We start from the raw sequence: 19,751 nt of genomic DNA on the forward strand, positions 1-19,751 counted from the left end.
TTTAATAAACATTTTGCTCAATTAAACTGCACCATTCAAATAAACGCCGGATCCACGAAGCCAAGTTTGAAATAAACGCCGGGGGCGTTTAATTGAGAAAATACGTTATCTATAAACAACGGGGTTATGTAATCCACGCACTTCTGAATTCCGCGTCATAATTATGAATGAGAATAGTTAAGTTATCTTGGATTCAATTGGCCTGAAAGAGTAGTGGCAAGCCCCTCTATTAAATGATGACAACCACTTTAAATCACATGACGTGCTTTGAATTCTTTAAGTAAAAAATTAATGTGAAATAAAGCACTGAAATGAACAGCTACAAATCAGACAGTTCCGATTGTTTAGGTTGCCAATCTCTCTTAATTGCTACCTTTTAGTGTTTAAGTAGTCCATGAAGAGATACTTTATTGGCATGCCAACAAGTAATGCTGCTTGATTGTTGTCCTGTTTAATACAAAAGCTAATAGCCACCCTGCAAATGCAGACATGTTGTGTGCTGTATTTTTGGCAGCCGGTTGGCATTTCTTTCTAATAATGCAGGTATCAGTGGCCGCACTGCACTGTGGTGATCCCCAGGCAACTCACAGTTACCCAAGGTTGGGGATTTATAACAAAAATTTGCCGTAACATATGAGCATTATGAGTGTTCTTGCATTTTAAAGCAAACCTCTTTGGGATTTATCAGAAGGATTTGTCTTTCATGAAGTTTCACTTTGAAACCTTTTTTATACAAAGCATAGCCCCACTGTCAATTCCAGGGATAAAGATTCTTGCCTCACTAGCCCAATTTTATATTAATTAAAATTCAGCCTAAAACAATAGACCTCAGTATGATCAGGCTCCGGGTAATGTGTGGTTCCAGAAAATATCCGTACCCCCCACGGAAGGGATTTGCCCTATGATACATTGCTTTAAAGTTTTGGGTCTTTGTGACCTCCCCTCCTCCCCAGAATTTCCAATCCCTTCTGTGGGGGGGGGGGGAGTATGGATATTTTCTGGAACCACACAATAAACTGTAGAGTATGTGAGGTTTATTCCCCAGAGCCTCGTAGTGATGTCTATTGTTTAAGGTTGAATTTTAAAATATCGAAATTGGGCTATTTCCTAGCTCCACCCAAGGGACTATGACATGCATTTGTCAGGGCAGCCATGACAAAATGCCCCTGGGTTCCCATCCACAGCGGTCAAACGCAAAAAATGACGTCATGTCTGGTTTTCGCCGCCTCGAACTTTTCTAAGAATTTGACTTGAAAGTGTGCAAACTTTTGTAAGAAATTCTTATCGAAATAGTATGGTTAAAGAAAATTTCAAGCTGGGAAACTCAGTGGAGAGGAATTATCAAATTTCCCATCCATAAGCTGCGTATAAACCTTAACTTTCCAGGGACGGCGTTAACTTTTGGCTTTAAAGCGAAAGCTTTCGGAAAAATACTTTGTATGGAGAATTTTGGTGGGAATTGCACAGAATCTGCGAACGCATGTGGGGTTTGACCGCTGTGTGGGTTCCCATGGGGTCTGCCCCACAAGATGGCCGCTGATACCCTACAAACAGTTTGGAACTGAGGACGGCCGGTACAGTATTATAACGAAAACTATCCAGGAGAAATGATGCGTACTAAAAATAATTTATATTACTCGACTCGTGATCAAATCATAATGAAAAAGAATGTCGTATTATAAGGAAGAACGAGTTCCATTGGTTGTAATGTTTGACTTTTACAAACAAAACAGCAACAAAATAGCCACTGGAACAACAATTATTTCGAAGTTCACATCTCAAGCCGGACGAAAAAACAAAACAGGAATGAAGCGCAAAATAGTTTAGTGACATTCAGAATACTTTCGATTCATTTAATAATATAACAAGAATTTAACATGCACCTGTAAGTTCATATTAAAGCTTTGCGAGCGTGCATAACTTTTGAATCTTTGCGGTGCACAAGTTTAGCTTTAATAAGGCAAAATTTATATCAGTTTCTATTTTGTAGCGGCTTGGAACTGAAGCCATATGTAAATTGTCATTAAAACAGAAATACGTAATATCAATCGAAATATCAAGCTTTAGAAACCGGCTGAAGGAGTCTTCTTCATCAATTTACGTTTAACAAGGCAGTTTCTAGAAGACAATGAATTAAGAAAAAAGCGACATCATAAGATCGCGGTAAAAGATAATCGGCTTGCGTTTTCACGTAAATTTAAAGCAGTATACAAGAACCGACTGTTCGTTGATTTCCGCTTTGAAATCAACGAGTGAAACACTTGTTTTCAAATAAAAAGTATTTGTTACCTTCTTGAGCGGACGAATAAAATACCAACAGCAACACGAGTGAAAACCACTTAGGAAGATGTTGTCGGCAGACGATTCTCCTCACAAGAAGTTCGTCCATATTTTTGAAGCATAGTTTGCTCGAAGCGCTGTTGAAACTATTCTATCCCTACCCTACCCCAGAGCGTAACTTGACAGCGAGGGTGGTAAATACTTGCCAGCAGTGAGGTCACGACCCTAAAATAAACGCAGCCGCATTATATTACCATACGCGGCAATAAATCAGCTGTTACAAGGCGCCCTAATTTCCTCAGAAAGAATGTACAACGACTTCCGTGAGTTCTGTTAATCCGAAAATTATAACACGAAAGAATCCGCTAAAACAAACTGAAGGTATTATTCAAGCAAAAGCAATCACCTTAAAATAAGCGCCATTAATTGTCAGGGTAACAAAAGCAAATATCATCACACAGAGCGTTCGAGATCACGCTTGACGTCACAAATAGCGATCTATTATGTGTAAGTTATGTCAAAAATCAAAACAATAAAGTTATTTCAAACAACCAAACTCACGGCACAGTTTTTAATGTTTCTGTATTTAAGGGATTAACTGAATTTAATACTTACAATACACTTGCAGTGTCGCGGCAGATGAAGTAGAGTTGTCGATGCTGTTATTAGCCACACATCTGTATTGACCTGCGTCTGATCTCTGAACATCCTTGATTATCAAACTGTAATTATTGTTGGTTTGAGACACTGACAGTCTTGGATTCGCTGTAACATTCAATTTCTCGTCATTCTTTGTCCATCTAACACTAGGTGACGGGTTTCCTTGAACTGAACAGCTGAAAACAGCATCTTGTCCTTCCACTGCAGTAACGTCATTTGGGTTCTTAAAGAATTCAGGTGCAACTAGAAAAAATGCAAATACAGTCGAAGCTCTCTTAACGGACACTCTCGTAAGCGGACAGCTCTACTTACGGCCACCTTGTTAGAAACCCCGTTTTTACTCCCATACAAACTCTGTATTTTTACATTCTTGTAAGCGGACATTCCCGTAAGCGGCCGCGGACACTTTCCGAGATTACGACTTAGACTTTTTCTTCGTTTTTAAGCTCCCGTAAGCGGACACCGCAAAGAAAATCATATAAAAAACCCCTGTTTCTTGTATTAATTAATCAACTTCACATCGCCGTTCGTCACAATGATTTTACTGTAATTACAGTACCATATTTCAGTGTTTGTTTTGTTGTCATCCACGTCCGGTACACCACTAACATGCATATTACCATTATCTTAGCTGGGCAAGCTCCCGTAAGCGGCCATCTATATGTCTTTGCAAGGGAAAAAAAATGCCTGATCGCAGGTTAGTAAGCGGCCAGCTCAAGTTGCGGACACTTTTTTCGCGTCCCGAGGGTGTCCGCTTATGAGAGCTTCGACTGTACCAAACGTTTTTACAACGAACAAAGGCAATACAAAGGCCTGAATATTTATTGCTTATAACTGAAGACTTTTAACTCCTTCACATACAATAAAATCATGATTATCATAAACAAAACGAAAACTGAATAGACGGTTTCTCTGAGTTTGCGAAAACATGCGAAAAGCTATCCGGCTATTTATTTCGGAGGTTCAAAATTTTTCAAGGACTGACATTTTTAAACTCTTTACTATACTCAAAAGAACATGACATAGCACAGGCTGTACTGAGCTCTATCTACAAAGGCTATGCAAGGCACATCAATTTTCTTTCTTATTGTTTTTCTTCAGTTGGCAATTTTTACCGCTATGCAAACATGGCGTAAAATAGTCTTTGTGCATATAGTAAATAATCTGATCGTGTATAAAATAAATGTGCAAATATTCGCTTCATTTCAGGACGCTGATTTGTCGCCAATCGTGCTGGAACTTTTTATTAGTTTCCCATAAATTTCTTTGTTAATTTTTCTAAAGATTATTTGTCTAACATCATACATTTGAACCACCTATTGCGGAAACACTGCAGTTCGTGCAATATTCTCAAAAAAGACAACCAAACTGGCCTTAAAAAGCCATGAATATGTTTAAGACATTACACTGAATATTCAGTGTAGCATCATTGGAGGTATCATTTAAACTTTCCATCAGTTCGTTTTTGATAACTTTGAACAAAACTTTACTTACATTGGACATCCAGTTCAGCAACATTGGAGGTATCATTTCCAAGGCTGTTGCTCGCTACACATCGGTATTCTCCCCTGTCTGTCCTGTTCACATTCGTTATAGTCAACTGCTTATTGCCTTCTGAAAAACTGATCCTGGATGTGTTACTTGTATCTACAAGAAGTCCATCTCTGGTCCATGATATTTTTGGTGCTGGATTTCCAGTAGCGTTACATGTAAACTTCACGTTCTGTCCTTCTGTTATTGTAACATTATGAGGATGAGCAGTTATCTCAGATGGATCTGTAATAATACAACAACCGAAAAATCTCTTTCAAATGAGAAATACTAATTGTAACTTACGAGGATCAAGGAAACTGGTCTTCATTCCTTCAGTTATACTACTGTAAGCATGTGGAACAAACTAAGAGAGGACCTGCAGAGGTCACAAACGTCCTTGAATGAGTTCAAAACTAAAATATGCCAAATGTCTTTCGAACATCAATGCAATTGTTACCTATGGAAATAGTAGTTGAATGTACTACATATAATATATTATTTTATTTTTATTTTTATTATTAATGCTATTTTATTTATTTATTTTTCTTCGTCTTTTCCAGTTCTCGAAGAAATTAGCTATACAGCTACCCTTGTTAATGCGCGGTAAAAAAAAAAAAAGGTGATGAGATGACATATTAATAATGTACAAAATTAGAAAAATAATGACCTAGTTGACTAGCTTGTTAGTATAAAATAAAGAAGCAAAAACGTTGGCGACAACACTGATGTTCACTGGTAAGGTCCAATAAGCGTGCACTCTTTGCGCTTTTTTTAACCTGAATCTAACGTGACTGCTCTTCCCACCTCTTCGCATAATCGTCACATTTGATCAGTGCAAATCTTTTCCAGATAACGTACGTTTATAGACAGTGTTACACGAAAGCTATTGGAAGTCGGATTATTGCAGGCAACACGCTTTCATTATACTTAAAAGTTCTTGACTAGCAACACTCTGTACTTACATTGGACATTTAGTTCAGCAGCATTAGAGATAATATCATTTCCAACACTGTTGTTGACCACACATCGGTATTCTCCGCTGTCTGTCCTGCTCACATTCGTTATAATCAACTGCTTATTATCATCTGAAAAACTGATCCTGGATGTGTTGCTTGTATCTACAGGAGATCCATCCCTGGTCCATGATATTGTCGGTTCTGGACTTCCAGTAGCGTTACAAGATAAAGTGACGTCATCGCCTTCTATTGCTGTTGTGTCCTGAGGATGTGCAGTGATCTTGGGTTGATCTGTAACAAAAGAAACAATAATTATCGCAATAAAGAGGCAATTTCAAACCTGCCAAAACTATTTTCAGGACTACACGAGTCTTTACTTACGTTTTGCAGATCCTTCATAAGTTATAGTTTCTAGCGGCGCTAGGAACTAGGTGAAATTATTTTGTTGAAATATTCTCAAGTCATCAAGATAAGAATTCACAAACCTTTGTTTCTGAAAAACCAACTACGTGTTTTGTGCCAAAGCCGTAAGGGAGGAAGGGCCTTTTCAACTAAAATGACAGCACCGATTTTTTGGGATCGATTAAAGCAGCGCAGACTACTTACATTGGACATCAAGGGCAGCAGCATTAGAGGTAATACCATTTCCAACACTATTGCTCGCTACACATCGGTATTCTCCACTGTCTGTCCTGTTCACATTCGTTATAGTCAACTGCTTTTTGTCATCTGAAAAACTGATCCTAGATGTGTTACTTGTATCTACAGGAGATCCATCCCTGGTCCATGATATTGTCGGTGCTGGATTTCCAGTAGCGTTACAAGATAAAGTGACGTTCTCTCCTTCTATTGCTGTTGTATCCCGAGGATGAGCAGTGATCTTGGATTGATCTGTAACAAAAAAACAATATCGTTTCTATTGCCTCTGTCACTTCAAACAGTGGTCTTGCGATCGGCGCGATTATATGAGAACATTGCACAGACAATCGCTAACGTCTTAGTGCAATTTGAAAATCCCATGAAGTTGATGGTATAAATTGCAAAATCCACTCGTAGTGGCCTAACCTTGCTGAAACGTACTTTACAAGTCTTGAAAATTGTTAAAACGTGGTTTGGGTACAGACTGGTAAGAAAGAATTGGTCTAAAACTTGAAAACGTCGGGCCGACGTTTTCAAGTTTTACTTCTAAGAAAACGTTAGACAGTTTTATTTCTAAGAAAATTTCTTAAAAACCATTGATTGCGTTTATTTACACCTTGGAGAATGATTTTACGCCTTTGTTATTTTGCTAAACAGTTAGTGCATCCGCGTAATTCTAGAATATTTTACACGAAAACTTAGAAGATTTCTCATGACACTGTCCTGACTGCGCTTCCCAGCTCTTCATACAATCGTCAAATTTGATCAGTGAAAATCTCCTCCAGGTAACGTAAGTTTACAGACAGTGTTACACAAAAGTTATTTCAAGTTGGGTTTTCATTGCAAATCGCTTTTCATTATACTCAGGAGTTCTTGACTAGCAGCACTCTGTACTTACATTGGACATCAAGGGCAGCAGCATTAGAGGTAATACCATTTCCAACACTGTTGTTCGCCTCACATCGGTATTCTCCGCTGTCTGTCCTGTTCACATTTGTTATAGTCAACTGCTTATTGTCATCTGAAACACTGATCCTGGATGTGTTGCTTGTATCTACAGGAGATCCATTTCTGGTCCATGATATTGTTGGTTCTGGATTTCCAGTAGCGTTACAAGATAAAGTCACGTTCTGTCCTTCTATTGCTGTTGTGTCCCGAGGATGAGCAGTGATCTTGGGTTGATCTGTAACAAAAGAAAGATTTTTTTTTAATGCATTTATTTAATATCCCAAAAAAAAAAAAAAAAAAGAAGATAAAAATACATCAAGTTACACAATTTAACCGATAAAGCCTAACTTACTAACAAATACTTTTAACTAGTCTAAATTTTTATATAAATTTCTCTACACGGTATTTAAAATTAAGTTTCCTAACGAATTCAATTACCCCAGGCTCTATTTGATTAAGTTTCTGATTGTAAAGGTAATACTTAGCTAATAACATGCAGTAATTTAATTTCTTTTTTTAGAGGGTGTCGTTGCAGTTGAGCAGAATTTAGTGATTTACCAAAGAGTAGTTCTTCATCACTTTGCGTAAAGGAGGTGCCGTTTTCTTCATTGAAGTGTTGTAAAACTTTATGAAAGAATTGTTTAGAAAGGTGGCAGTCGATGAAAGTATGACTTATCGAATCTGGATGGCCGCAGTAGGTGCAGTCCGAGTTGTTCGATACTCTAAAGAGGTGAAGTTCCTTTTTGGAGACAAGTATCCTATGAGCAAGTTTGAAGTAAAATTCTTTAAGTTTGTTCTCTTTGCACATAAATTTAATTTGCTTAAAGTAGTTTTTCCAATGAATATCATTTGATGATAGATCTCGTTCCCATTTACTAAGTGCAATTATTTTGGGAGTACTTTTCTTTATAAAAAGCCAGTAATAGTCTTTGTTTTTTGTTTTCGTAAGATCGATCGATATTGTAGGTGACAATTGCCGGAAAATTCACACTATCAAGAAAGAGTGACTTATTTATTTGAGCATGTTTTGCTCTTTCTTCTAGATGTTTCGGAATTGCAGATATGATTTGGTAATAATTTAAGAAGTTGCACTTAATTGTGTATGTTTGTTTGAATTCTTGAAATGATAAAAACTTTCCGTTCTCGCTGAGAATATCTTGGATAGAGACAATTCCTTCTTCAAACCAGCTTTTCAGAAAAATCGGCCTATTCCCAATGAGGATTTCTTTGTTATTGAACAGTATCATTTCTTGTCCATTGTCACTTTCATACAGGGTTTTAAGTTCTAAAAAGTACCACAATACCTGTTTGTAAAAAGGAGGTATATCAGTCTGGTTGAGAAATTTTTTATCGTAATTACAACGTAATAGAAAGTTTAAACCACCGTATTCTCTGAAAAAATGATAGGGAATTGCCTTCCAGTTCTCCTTCCTTGACAGCGCGTCGGTTATCAAAAATCTAGAAATCCAAGCAAGTTTTAATGATTTAGCTATTACCTCCATATTTGGCACACGTAATCCTCCGTCAACATAGTCTTGATACATGACTTGCCTTTTAACTTTGTCCGGTTTTTTACACCAGATAAAGTCAAATAGAGAGGTTGTAACTGAAGAGACAGTTTCCGAGGGGATGACTAACATTGAAGTGGAGTATACTAAATGTGGAATGCCGAGACTTTTTGTTATCAAACACCTTCCAAATAAACTGAGATTCCTTGATCCCCAAATATCAAGATTAGTATTAAGCTTTCGAACCTTAAGCGTAAAGTTTCTTTTCTCATTCCCATTTTCATCGTAAGAAACAAAGATCCCAAGAGTTCTAACAGGTTCTTTTGTCCATTTTAGATTGAAGGGCTGATCTTCCCTATTGCGCCATGGGCCTAACCATATCGCTTTGGTTTTTGAAGTGTTTAGTTTCAGACCTGAATATGTCCCGAAATCGTTAACTATTGCAATCAAGTTTGGGACAGATAATAAATTATCACAAAAGGCTGATGTGTCATCCGCGAATTGACTTATTTTCGACTCTGTTCCAAAGATTGTGATACCTCTGACAGTTTTGTCTTGTCGGATCTTTGTGGCAAGAACTTCTGCAGCTAAGATGAAGAGATACGGTGATAAAGGGCAACCCTGCCTCACCCCTCTCGACAATTTAAAATAGTTTGTACAAAAACCATTGTTCAAGACGCTGCTCTCAGAGTTCGTATAGAACGTAGAGATCCATTTTTTAATGCCGTTACCAAAGTTGAACAGGTTGAGGGTATTTTGAATAAAAGACCATTCTAGGGTATCGAATGCTTTTTGAAAGTCTAGAAGTAGCAGTATCCCAGGGATCTTTTGTAGCTCAGTTTGCTGGATAATGTCATTTATAAGCCTAATGTTTTGTCCTATGTATCTCCCTTTCATAAAACCGTTCTGATCTGGATGGATAAGAGATGGTAAAACGCGTTCTATCCTCTTAGCGATAACTTTTGACGCTATCTTATAGTCTACGTTTAATAGCGTTATTGGACGCCAATTTGACAAAAACAACAAATTTGCATCTTCTTTGGGTAGAAGCGTGATAACTCCTCTTCGCTGGGACACAGACATTTCGCCGAAATCAAAAGCTGCATTTAGACTATTTACCAAATCCTGACCTAGGAGGCTGAGATATTGCTTATAGAACTCAGCTGTAAAACCATCGTCCCCTGGCGATTTCCCATTTTGAAAGGTGTTTAAGATTTTCTCACACTCTTCTAACGTTATTTCGCCATCCAGATTTGTCTTCTCCTCATCAGATAATTTCGCGAATTGTAAATCGCTACCAAAGTCAGTAAAAACATTACTACTGTGGTCAATATTCGAGCTGTACAAATTCTCATAAAAGGTTTGGATATCAGACATTATATCCTGATCATGGACAATAATTTTTCCGTCAGACCTTTTGAGTTCCGATATAACTTTTTTATTGTAATTTTTTTTCTCCATGTTGAAAAAGTATTTGGTTGGCTTTTCACCTAGTTCAACCCATCTCACTTTGGAGCGAAAAATTGCGCCTTTGCCCTTGATTTCATAGAGGCGATTTAATTCATTTTTTAACCTGTCATATTCTTTCAGTTTGTCTTCGGTATTTTGATTATCACTACTGTTGCTTATACTTTTGTCGATTTCGTCTAAGCGCTTTTGAAGGTCGGATTCTTGTTTGCGAAATTCTTTTGCTTTGCGAGCGGCGAAAGAAATAGTGATGCTTCTAATCAAACAAAAGAAAGATAATTATTGTGATAAAATGAAAATTTCAAACCCGCCAAAACTATTTTCAGGACTACACGATCCTCAACTTTAACTTTGAATATGACTTGATCCTTAAGGCTGGTTCTCATATAATCGTCCCGATCGTTTCTATTGCCTCTGTCACTTCAAAAAGTGGCCTTGCGATCGGGGCGATTATATGAGAACATTACACAGACAATCGCTAACGTCTGGTGCGATTGGGGCGATCACGATCGCTTGGACCGCCCGTGTTCTATCTGGGCGATTGTTCGCTGACCGGGACGATCGTGAACGATTATATGAGAACTACTTTCACGCAGGGAGACGATCGAAGCGATCCAAACTGTCCCATGGTGCATCAATTTTACCCAGAACGGAACGGCCTTACAACCAAAATTACCGCCGAAACAGTAGAGTTTTTTTTTAAATATTTTTCAAATCCAAAATCTACGTTTCCATCTAGCTTCTCTTTCATTTCGCCGTAAAACTGCAAAGATAAGAAAATAGAAGGCCACGAGTTTTCTCTTTCATTGAAGGCCGCCATTGTGTACGATCTGGCGCTATTATGATTGTTTTTCTTAGGCCTTTACCGCGCTCTTCGCTGATACCAGGTGATCGGGACGATCACCTGGTATGGGACCCCATTATCGCTAGCAATCGCTTGTACAGTGCTATACATTTATTTTATTATTTGAAATTAACGCAGACTACTTACATTGGACATCTAGTGCTGCAGCATTAGTGGTATCATTTCTAACACTATTGCTCGCTACACATCGGTATTCTCCACTGTCTGTCCTGTTCACATTCGTTATAGTCAACTGCTTTTTGTCATCTGAAAAACTGATCCTAGATGTGTTACTTGTATCTACAGGAGATCCATCCCTGGTCCATGATATTGTCGGTGCTGGATTTCCAGTAGCGTTACAAGATAAAGTGACGTTCTCTCCTTCTATTGCTGTTGTATCCCGAGGATGAGCAGTGATCTTGGATTGATCTGTAACAAAAAAAACAATATCGTTTCTATTGCCTCTGTCACTTCAAACAGTGGTCTTGCGATCGGCGCGATTATATGAGAACATTGCACAGACGATCGCTAACGTCTTAGTGCAATTTGAAAATCCCATGAAGTTGATGGTATAAATTGCAAAATCCACTCGTAGTGGCCTAACCTTGCTGAAACGTACTTTACAAGTCTTGAAAATTGTTAAAACGTGGTTTGGGTACAGACTGGTAAGAAAGAATTGGTCTAAAACTTGAAAACGTCGGGCCGACGTTTTCAAGTTTTACTTCTAAGAAAACGTTAGACAGTTTTATTTCTAAGAAAATTTCTTAAAAACCATTGATTGCGTTTATTTACACCTTGGAGAATGATTTTACGCCTTTGTTATTTTGCTTAACAGTTAGTGCATCCGCGTAATTCTAGAATATTTTACACGAAAACTTAGAAGATTTCTCATGACACTGTCCTGACTGCGCTTCCCAGCTCTTCATACAATCGTCAAATTTGATCAGTGAAAATCTCCTCCAGGTAACGTAAGTTTACAGACAGTGTTACACAAAAGTTATTTCAAGTTGGGTTTTCATTGCAAATCGCTTTTCATTATACTCAGGAGTTCTTGACTAGCAGCACTCTGTACTTACATTGGACATCAAGGGCAGCAGCATTAGAGGTAATACCATTTCCAACACTGTTGTTCGCCTCACATCGGTATTCTCCGCTGTCTGTCCTGTTCACATTTGTTATAGTCAACTGCTTATTGTCATCTGAAACACTGATCCTGGATGTGTTGCTTGTATCTACAGGAGATCCATTTCTGGTCCATGATATTGTTGGTTCTGGATTTCCAGTAGCGTTACAAGATAAAGTCACGTTCTGTCCTTCTATTGCTGTTGTGTCCCGAGGATGAGCAGTGATCTTGGGTTGATCTGTAACAAAAGAAAGATTTTTTTTTAATGCATTTATTTAATATCCCAAAAAAAAAAAAAAAAAAAAAAGAAGATAAAAATACATCAAGTTACACAATTTAACCGATAAAGCCTAACTTACTAACAAATACTTTTAACTAGTCTAAATTTTTATATAAATTTCTCTACACGGTATTTAAAATTAAGTTTCCTAACGAATTCAATTACCCCAGGCTCTATTTGATTAAGTTTCTGATTGTAAAGGTAATACTTAGCTAATAACATGCAGTAATTTAATTTCTTTTTTAGAGGGTGTCGTTGCAGTTGAGCAGAATTTAGTGATTTACCAAAGAGTAGTTCTTCATCACTTTGCGTAAAGGAGGTGCCGTTTTCTTCATTGAAGTGTTGTAAAACTTTATGAAAGAATTGTTTAGAAAGGTGGCAGTCGATGAAAGTATGACTTATCGAATCTGGATGGCCGCAGTAGGTGCAGTCCGAGTTGTTCGATACTCTAAAGAGGTGAAGTTCCTTTTTGGAGACAAGTATCCTATGAGCAAGTTTGAAGTAAAATTCTTTAAGTTTGTTCTCTTTGCACATAAATTTAATTTGCTTAAAGTAGTTTTTCCAATGAATATCATTTGATGATAGATCTCGTTCCCATTTACTAAGTGCAATTATTTTGGGAGTACTTTTCTTTATAAAAAGCCAGTAATAGTCTTTGTTTTTTGTTTTCGTAAGATCGATCGATATTGTAGGTGACAATTGAAAATTCACACTATCAAGAAAGAGTGACTTATTTATTTGAGCATGTTTTGCTCTTTCTACTAGATGTTTCGGAATTGCAGATATGATTTGGTAATAATTTAAGAAGTTGCACTTAATTGTGTATGTTTGTTTGAATTCTTGAAATGATAAAAACTTTCCGTTCTCGCTGAGAATATCTTGGATAGAGACAATTCCTTCTTCAAACCAGCTTTTCAGAAAAATCGGCCTATTCCCAATGAGGATTTCTTTGTTATTGAACAGTATCATTTCTTGTCCATTGTCACTTTCATACAGGGTTTTAAGTTCTAAAAAGTACCACAATACCTGTTTGTAAAAAGGAGGTATATCAGTCTGGTTGAGAAATTTTTTATCGTAATTACAACGTAATAGAAAGTTTAAACCACCGTATTCTCTGAAAAAATGATAGGGAATTGCCTTCCAGTTCTCCTTCCTTGACAGCGCGTCGGTTATCAAAAATCTAGAAATCCAAGCAAGTTTTAATGATTTAGCTATTACCTCCATATTTGGCACACGTAATCCTCCGTCAACATAGTCTTGATACATGACTTGCCTTTTAACTTTGTCCGGTTTTTTACACCAGATAAAGTCAAATAGAGAGGTTGTAACTGAAGAGACAGTTTCCGAGGGGATGACTAACATTGAAGTGGAGTATACTAAATGTGGAATGCCGAGACTTTTTGTTATCAAACACCTTCCAAATAAACTGAGATTCCTTGATCCCCAAATATCAAGATTAGTATTAAGCTTTCGAACCTTAAGCGTAAAGTTTCTTTTCTCATTCCCATTTTCATCGTAAGAAACAAAGATCCCAAGAGTTCTAACAGGTTCTTTTGTCCATTTTAGATTGAAGGGCTGATCTTCCCTATTGCGCCATGGGCCTAACCATATCGCTTTGGTTTTTGAAGTGTTTAGTTTCAGACCTGAATATGTCCCGAAATCGTTAACTATTGCAATCAAGTTTGGGACAGATAATAAATTATCACAAAAGGCTGATGTGTCATCCGCGAATTGACTTATTTTCGACTCTGTTCCAAAGATTGTGATACCTCTGACAGTTTTGTCTTGTCGGATCTTTGTGGCAAGAACTTCTGCAGCTAAGATGAAGAGATACGGTGATAAGGGGCAACCCTGCCTCACCCCTCTCGACAATTTAAAATAGTTTGTACAAAAACCATTGTTCAAGACGCTGCTCTCAGAGTTCGTATAGAACGTAGAGATCCATTTTTTAATGCCGTTACCAAAGTTGAACAGGTTGAGGGTATTTTGAATAAAAGACCATTCTAGGGTATCGAATGCTTTTTGAAAGTCTAGAAGTAGCAGTATCCCAGGGATCTTTTGTAGCTCAGTTTGCTGGATAATGTCATTTATAAGCCTAATGTTTTGTCCTATGTATCTCCCTTTCATAAAACCGTTCTGATCTGGATGGATAAGAGATGGTAAAACGCGTTCTATCCTCTTAGCGATAACTTTTGACGCTATCTTATAGTCTACGTTTAATAGCGTTATTGGACGCCAATTTGACAAAAACAACAAATTTGCATCTTCTTTGGGTAGAAGCGTGATAACTCCTCTTCGCTGGGACACAGACATTTCGCCGAAATCAAAAGCTGCATTTAGACTATTTACCAAATCCTGACCTAGGAGGCTGAGATATTGCTTATAGAACTCAGCTGTAAAACCATCGTCCCCTGGCGATTTCCCATTTTGAAAGGTGTTTAAGATTTTCTCACACTCTTCTAACGTTATTTCGCCATCCAGATTTGTCTTCTCCTCATCAGATAATTTCGCGAATTGTAAATCGCTACCAAAGTCAGTAAAAACATTACTACTGTGGTCAATATTCGAGCTGTACAAATTCTCATAAAAGGTTTGGATATCAGACATTATATCCTGATCATGGACAATAATTTTTCCGTCAGACCTTTTGAGTTCCGATATAACTTTTTTATTGTAATTTTTTTTCTCCATGTTGAAAAAGTATTTGGTTGGCTTTTCACCTAGTTCAACCCATCTCACTTTGGAGCGAAAAATTGCGCCTTTGCCCTTGATTTCATAGAGGCGATTTAATTCATTTTTTAACCTGTCATATTCTTTCAGTTTGTCTTCGGTATTTTGATTATCACTACTGTTGCTTATACTTTTGTCGATTTCGTCTAAGCGCTTTTGAAGGTCGGATTCTTGTTTGCGAAATTCTTTTGCTTTGCGAGCGGCGAAAGAAATAGTGATGCTTCTAATCAAACAAAAGAAAGATAATTATTGTGATAAAATGAAAATTTCAAACCCGCCAAAACTATTTTCAGGACTACACGATCCTCAACTTTAACTTTGAATATGACTTGATCCTTAAGGCTGGTTCTCATATAATCGTCCCGATCGTTTCTATTGCCTCTGTCACTTCAAAAAGTGGCCTTGCGATCGGGGCGATTATATGAGAACATTACACAGACAATCGCTAACGTCTGGTGCGATTGGGGCGATCACGATCGCTTGGACCGCCCGTGTTCTATCTGGGCGATTGTTCGCTGACCGGGACGATCGTGAACGATTATATGAGAACTACTTTCACGCAGGGAGACGATCGAAGCGATCCAAACTGTCCCATGGTGCATCAATTTTACCCAGAACGGAACGGCCTTACAACCAAAATTACCGCCGAAACAGTAGAGTTTTTTTTTAAATATTTTTCAAATCCAAAATCTACGTTTCCATCTAGCTTCTCTTTCATTTCGCCGTAAAACTGCAAAGATAAGAAAATAGAAGGCCACGAGTTTTCTCTTTCATTGAAGGCCGCCATTGTGTACGATCTGGCGCTATTATGATTGTTTTTCTTAGGCCTTTACCGCGCTCTTCGCTGATACCAGGTGATCGGGACGATCACCTGGTATGGGACCCCATTATCGCTAGCAATCGCTTGTACAGTGCTATACATTTATTTTATTATTTGAAATTAACGCAGACTACTTACATTGGACATCTAGTGCTGCAGCATTAGTGGTATCATTTCTAACACTATTGCTCGCTACACATCGGTATTCTCCACTGTCTGTCCTGTTCACATTCGTTATAGTCAACTGCTTTTTGTCATCTGAAAAACTGATCCTAGATGTGTTACTTGTATCTACAGGAGATCCATCCCTGGTCCATGATATTGTCGGTGCTGGATTTCCAGTAGCGTTACAAGATAAAGTGACGTTCTCTCCTTCTATTGCTGTTGTATCCCGAGGATGAGCAGTGATCTTGGATTGATCTGTAACAAAAAAAACAATATCGTTTCTATTGCCTCTGTCACTTCAAACAGTGGTCTTGCGATCGGCGCGATTATATGAGAACATTGCACAGACGATCGCTAACGTCTTAGTGCAATTTGAAAATCCCATGAAGTTGATGGTATAAATTGCAAAATCCACTCGTAGTGGCCTAACCTTGCTGAAACGTACTTTACAAGTCTTGAAAATTGTTAAAACGTGGTTTGGGTACAGACTGGTAAGAAAGAATTGGTCTAAAACTTGAAAACGTCGGGCCGACGTTTTCAAGTTTTACTTCTAAGAAAACGTTAGACAGTTTTATTTCTAAGAAAATTTCTTAAAAACCATTGATTGCGTTTATTTACACCTTGGAGAATGATTTTACGCCTTTGTTATTTTGCTAAACAGTTAGTGCATCCGCGTAATTCTAGAATATTTTACACGAAAACTTAGAAGATTTCTCATGACACTGTCCTGACTGCGCTTCCCAGCTCTTCATACAATCGTCAAATTTGATCAGTGAAAATCTCCTCCAGGTAACGTAAGTTTACAGACAGTGTTACACAAAAGTTATTTCAAGTTGGGTTTTCATTGCAAATCGCTTTTCATTATACTCAGGAGTTCTTGACTAGCAGCACTCTGTACTTACATTGGACATCAAGGGCAGCAGCATTAGAGGTAATACCATTTCCAACACTGTTGTTCGCCTCACATCGGTATTCTCCGCTGTCTGTCCTGTTCACATTTGTTATAGTCAACTGCTTATTGTCATCTGAAACACTGATCCTGGATGTGTTGCTTGTATCTACAGGAGATCCATTTCTGGTCCATGATATTGTTGGTTCTGGATTTCCAGTAGCGTTACAAGATAAAGTCACGTTCTGTCCTTCTATTGCTGTTGTGTCCCGAGGATGAGCAGTGATCTTGGGTTGATCTGTAACAAAAGAAAGATTTTTTTTTAATGCATTTATTTAATATCCCAAAAAAAAAAAAAAAAAAAAAGAAGATAAAAATACATCAAGTTACACAATTTAACCGATAAAGCCTAACTTACTAACAAATACTTTTAACTAGTCTAAATTTTTATATAAATTTCTCTACACGGTATTTAAAATTAAGTTTCCTAACGAATTCAATTACCCCAGGCTCTATTTGATTAAGTTTCTGATTGTAAAGGTAATACTTAGCTAATAACATGCAGTAATTTAATTTCTTTTTTAGAGGGTGTCGTTGCAGTTGAGCAGAATTTAGTGATTTACCAAAGAGTAGTTCTTCATCACTTTGCGTAAAGGAGGTGCCGTTTTCTTCATTGAAGTGTTGTAAAACTTTATGAAAGAATTGTTTAGAAAGGTGGCAGTCGATGAAAGTATGACTTATCGAATCTGGATGGCCGCAGTAGGTGCAGTCCGAGTTGTTCGATACTCTAAAGAGGTGAAGTTCCTTTTTGGAGACAAGTATCCTATGAGCAAGTTTGAAGTAAAATTCTTTAAGTTTGTTCTCTTTGCACATAAATTTAATTTGCTTAAAGTAGTTTTTCCAATGAATATCATTTGATGATAGATCTCGTTCCCATTTACTAAGTGCAATTATTTTGGGAGTACTTTTCTTTATAAAAAGCCAGTAATAGTCTTTGTTTTTTGTTTTCGTAAGATCGATCGATATTGTAGGTGACAATTGAAAATTCACACTATCAAGAAAGAGTGACTTATTTATTTGAGCATGTTTTGCTCTTTCTACTAGATGTTTCGGAATTGCAGATATGATTTGGTAATAATTTAAGAAGTTGCACTTAATTGTGTATGTTTGTTTGAATTCTTGAAATGATAAAAACTTTCCGTTCTCTCTGAGAATATCTTGGATAGAGACAATTCCTTCTTCAAACCAGCTTTTCAGAAAAATCGGCCTATTCCCAATGAGGATTTCTTTGTTATTGAACAGTATCATTTCTTGTCCATTGTCACTTTCATACAGGGTTTTAAGTTCTAAAAAGTACCACAATACCTGTTTGTAAAAAGGAGGTATATCAGTCTGGTTGAGAAATTTTTTATCGTAATTACAACGTAATAGAAAGTTTAAACCACCGTATTCTCTGAAAAAATGATAGGGAATTGCCTTCCAGTTCTCCTTCCTTGACAGCGCGTCGGTTATCAAAAATCTAGAAATCCAAGCAAGTTTTAATGATTTAGCTATTACCTCCATATTTGGCACACGTAATCCTCCGTCAACATAGTCTTGATACATGACTTGCCTTTTAACTTTGTCCGGTTTTTTACACCAGATAAAGTCAAATAGAGAGGTTGTAACTGAAGAGACAGTTTCCGAGGGGATGACTAACATTGAAGTGGAGTATACTAAATGTGGAATGCCGAGACTTTTTGTTATCAAACACCTTCCAAATAAACTGAGATTCCTTGATCCCCAAATATCAAGATTAGTATTAAGCTTTCGAACCTTAAGCGTAAAGTTTCTTTTCTCATTCCCATTTTCATCGTAAGAAACAAAGATCCCAAGAGTTCTAACAGGTTCTTTTGTCCATTTTAGATTGAAGGGCTGATCTTCCCTATTGCGCCATGGGCCTAACCATATCGCTTTGGTTTTTGAAGTGTTTAGTTTCAGACCTGAATATGTCCCGAAATCGTTAACTATTGCAATCAAGTTTGGGACAGATAATAAATTATCACAAAAGGCTGATGTGTCATCCGCGAATTGACTTATTTTCGACTCTGTTCCAAAGATTGTGATACCTCTGACAGTTTTGTCTTGTCGGATCTTTGTGGCAAGAACTTCTGCAGCTAAGATGAAGAGATACGGTGATAAGGGGCAACCCTGCCTCACCCCTCTCGACAATTTAAAATAGTTTGTACAAAAACCATTGTTCAAGACGCTGCTCTCAGAGTTCGTATAGAACGTAGAGATCCATTTTTTAATGCCGTTACCAAAGTTGAACAGGTTGAGGGTATTTTGAATAAAAGACCATTCTAGGGTATCGAATGCTTTTTGAAAGTCTAGAAGTAGCAGTATCCCAGGGATCTTTTGTAGCTCAGTTTGCTGGATAATGTCATTTATAAGCCTAATGTTTTGTCCTATGTATCTCCCTTTCATAAAACCGTTCTGATCTGGATGGATAAGAGATGGTAAAACGCGTTCTATCCTCTTAGCGATAACTTTTGACGCTATCTTATAGTCTACGTTTAATAGCGTTATTGAACGCCAATTTGACAAAAACAACAAATTTGCATCTTCTTTGGGTAGAAGCGTGATAACTCCTCTTCGCTGGGACACAGACATTTCGCCGAAATCAAAAGCTGCATTTAGACTATTTACCAAATCCTGACCTAGGAGGCTGAGATATTGCTTATAGAACTCAGCTGTAAAACCATCGTCCCCTGGCGATTTCCCATTTTGAAAGGTGTTTAAGATTTTCTCACACTCTTCTAACGTTATTTCGCCATCCAGATTTGTCTTCTCCTCATCAGATAATTTCGCGAATTGTAAATCGCTACCAAAGTCAGTAAAAACATTACTACTGTGGTCAATATTCGAGC

General features: G+C 37.5%; 1 protein-coding gene across 1 annotated transcript in view; it reads right to left on the reverse strand.

Moving 5' to 3' along the window:
- The window catches only part of LOC144637970 (titin-like), a 175,624-nt gene that overhangs the window by 114,138 nt on the left and 41,735 nt on the right, over nt 1-19,751 (reverse strand). Inside the window, exons 15-23 of the mRNA XM_078497059.1 lie at nt 16,856-17,140; nt 15,927-16,208; nt 11,912-12,196; nt 10,983-11,264; nt 6,967-7,251; nt 6,036-6,320; nt 5,436-5,720; nt 4,435-4,716; nt 2,896-3,183 (exon numbers count right to left, since the gene is read on the reverse strand). Of these exons, the coding sequence (XP_078353185.1) occupies nt 2,896-3,183; nt 4,435-4,716; nt 5,436-5,720; nt 6,036-6,320; nt 6,967-7,251; nt 10,983-11,264; nt 11,912-12,196; nt 15,927-16,208; nt 16,856-17,140 (2,559 nt within the window). The remainder of the gene's footprint in view (nt 1-2,895; nt 3,184-4,434; nt 4,717-5,435; nt 5,721-6,035; nt 6,321-6,966; nt 7,252-10,982; nt 11,265-11,911; nt 12,197-15,926; nt 16,209-16,855; nt 17,141-19,751) is intronic.

The sequence above is a fragment of the Oculina patagonica genome, chromosome 14, assembly GCF_052425735.1.
Source record: "Oculina patagonica isolate OP01 chromosome 14, crgOcupat, whole genome shotgun sequence".
NCBI lineage: Eukaryota > Metazoa > Cnidaria > Anthozoa > Scleractinia > Oculinidae > Oculina > Oculina patagonica.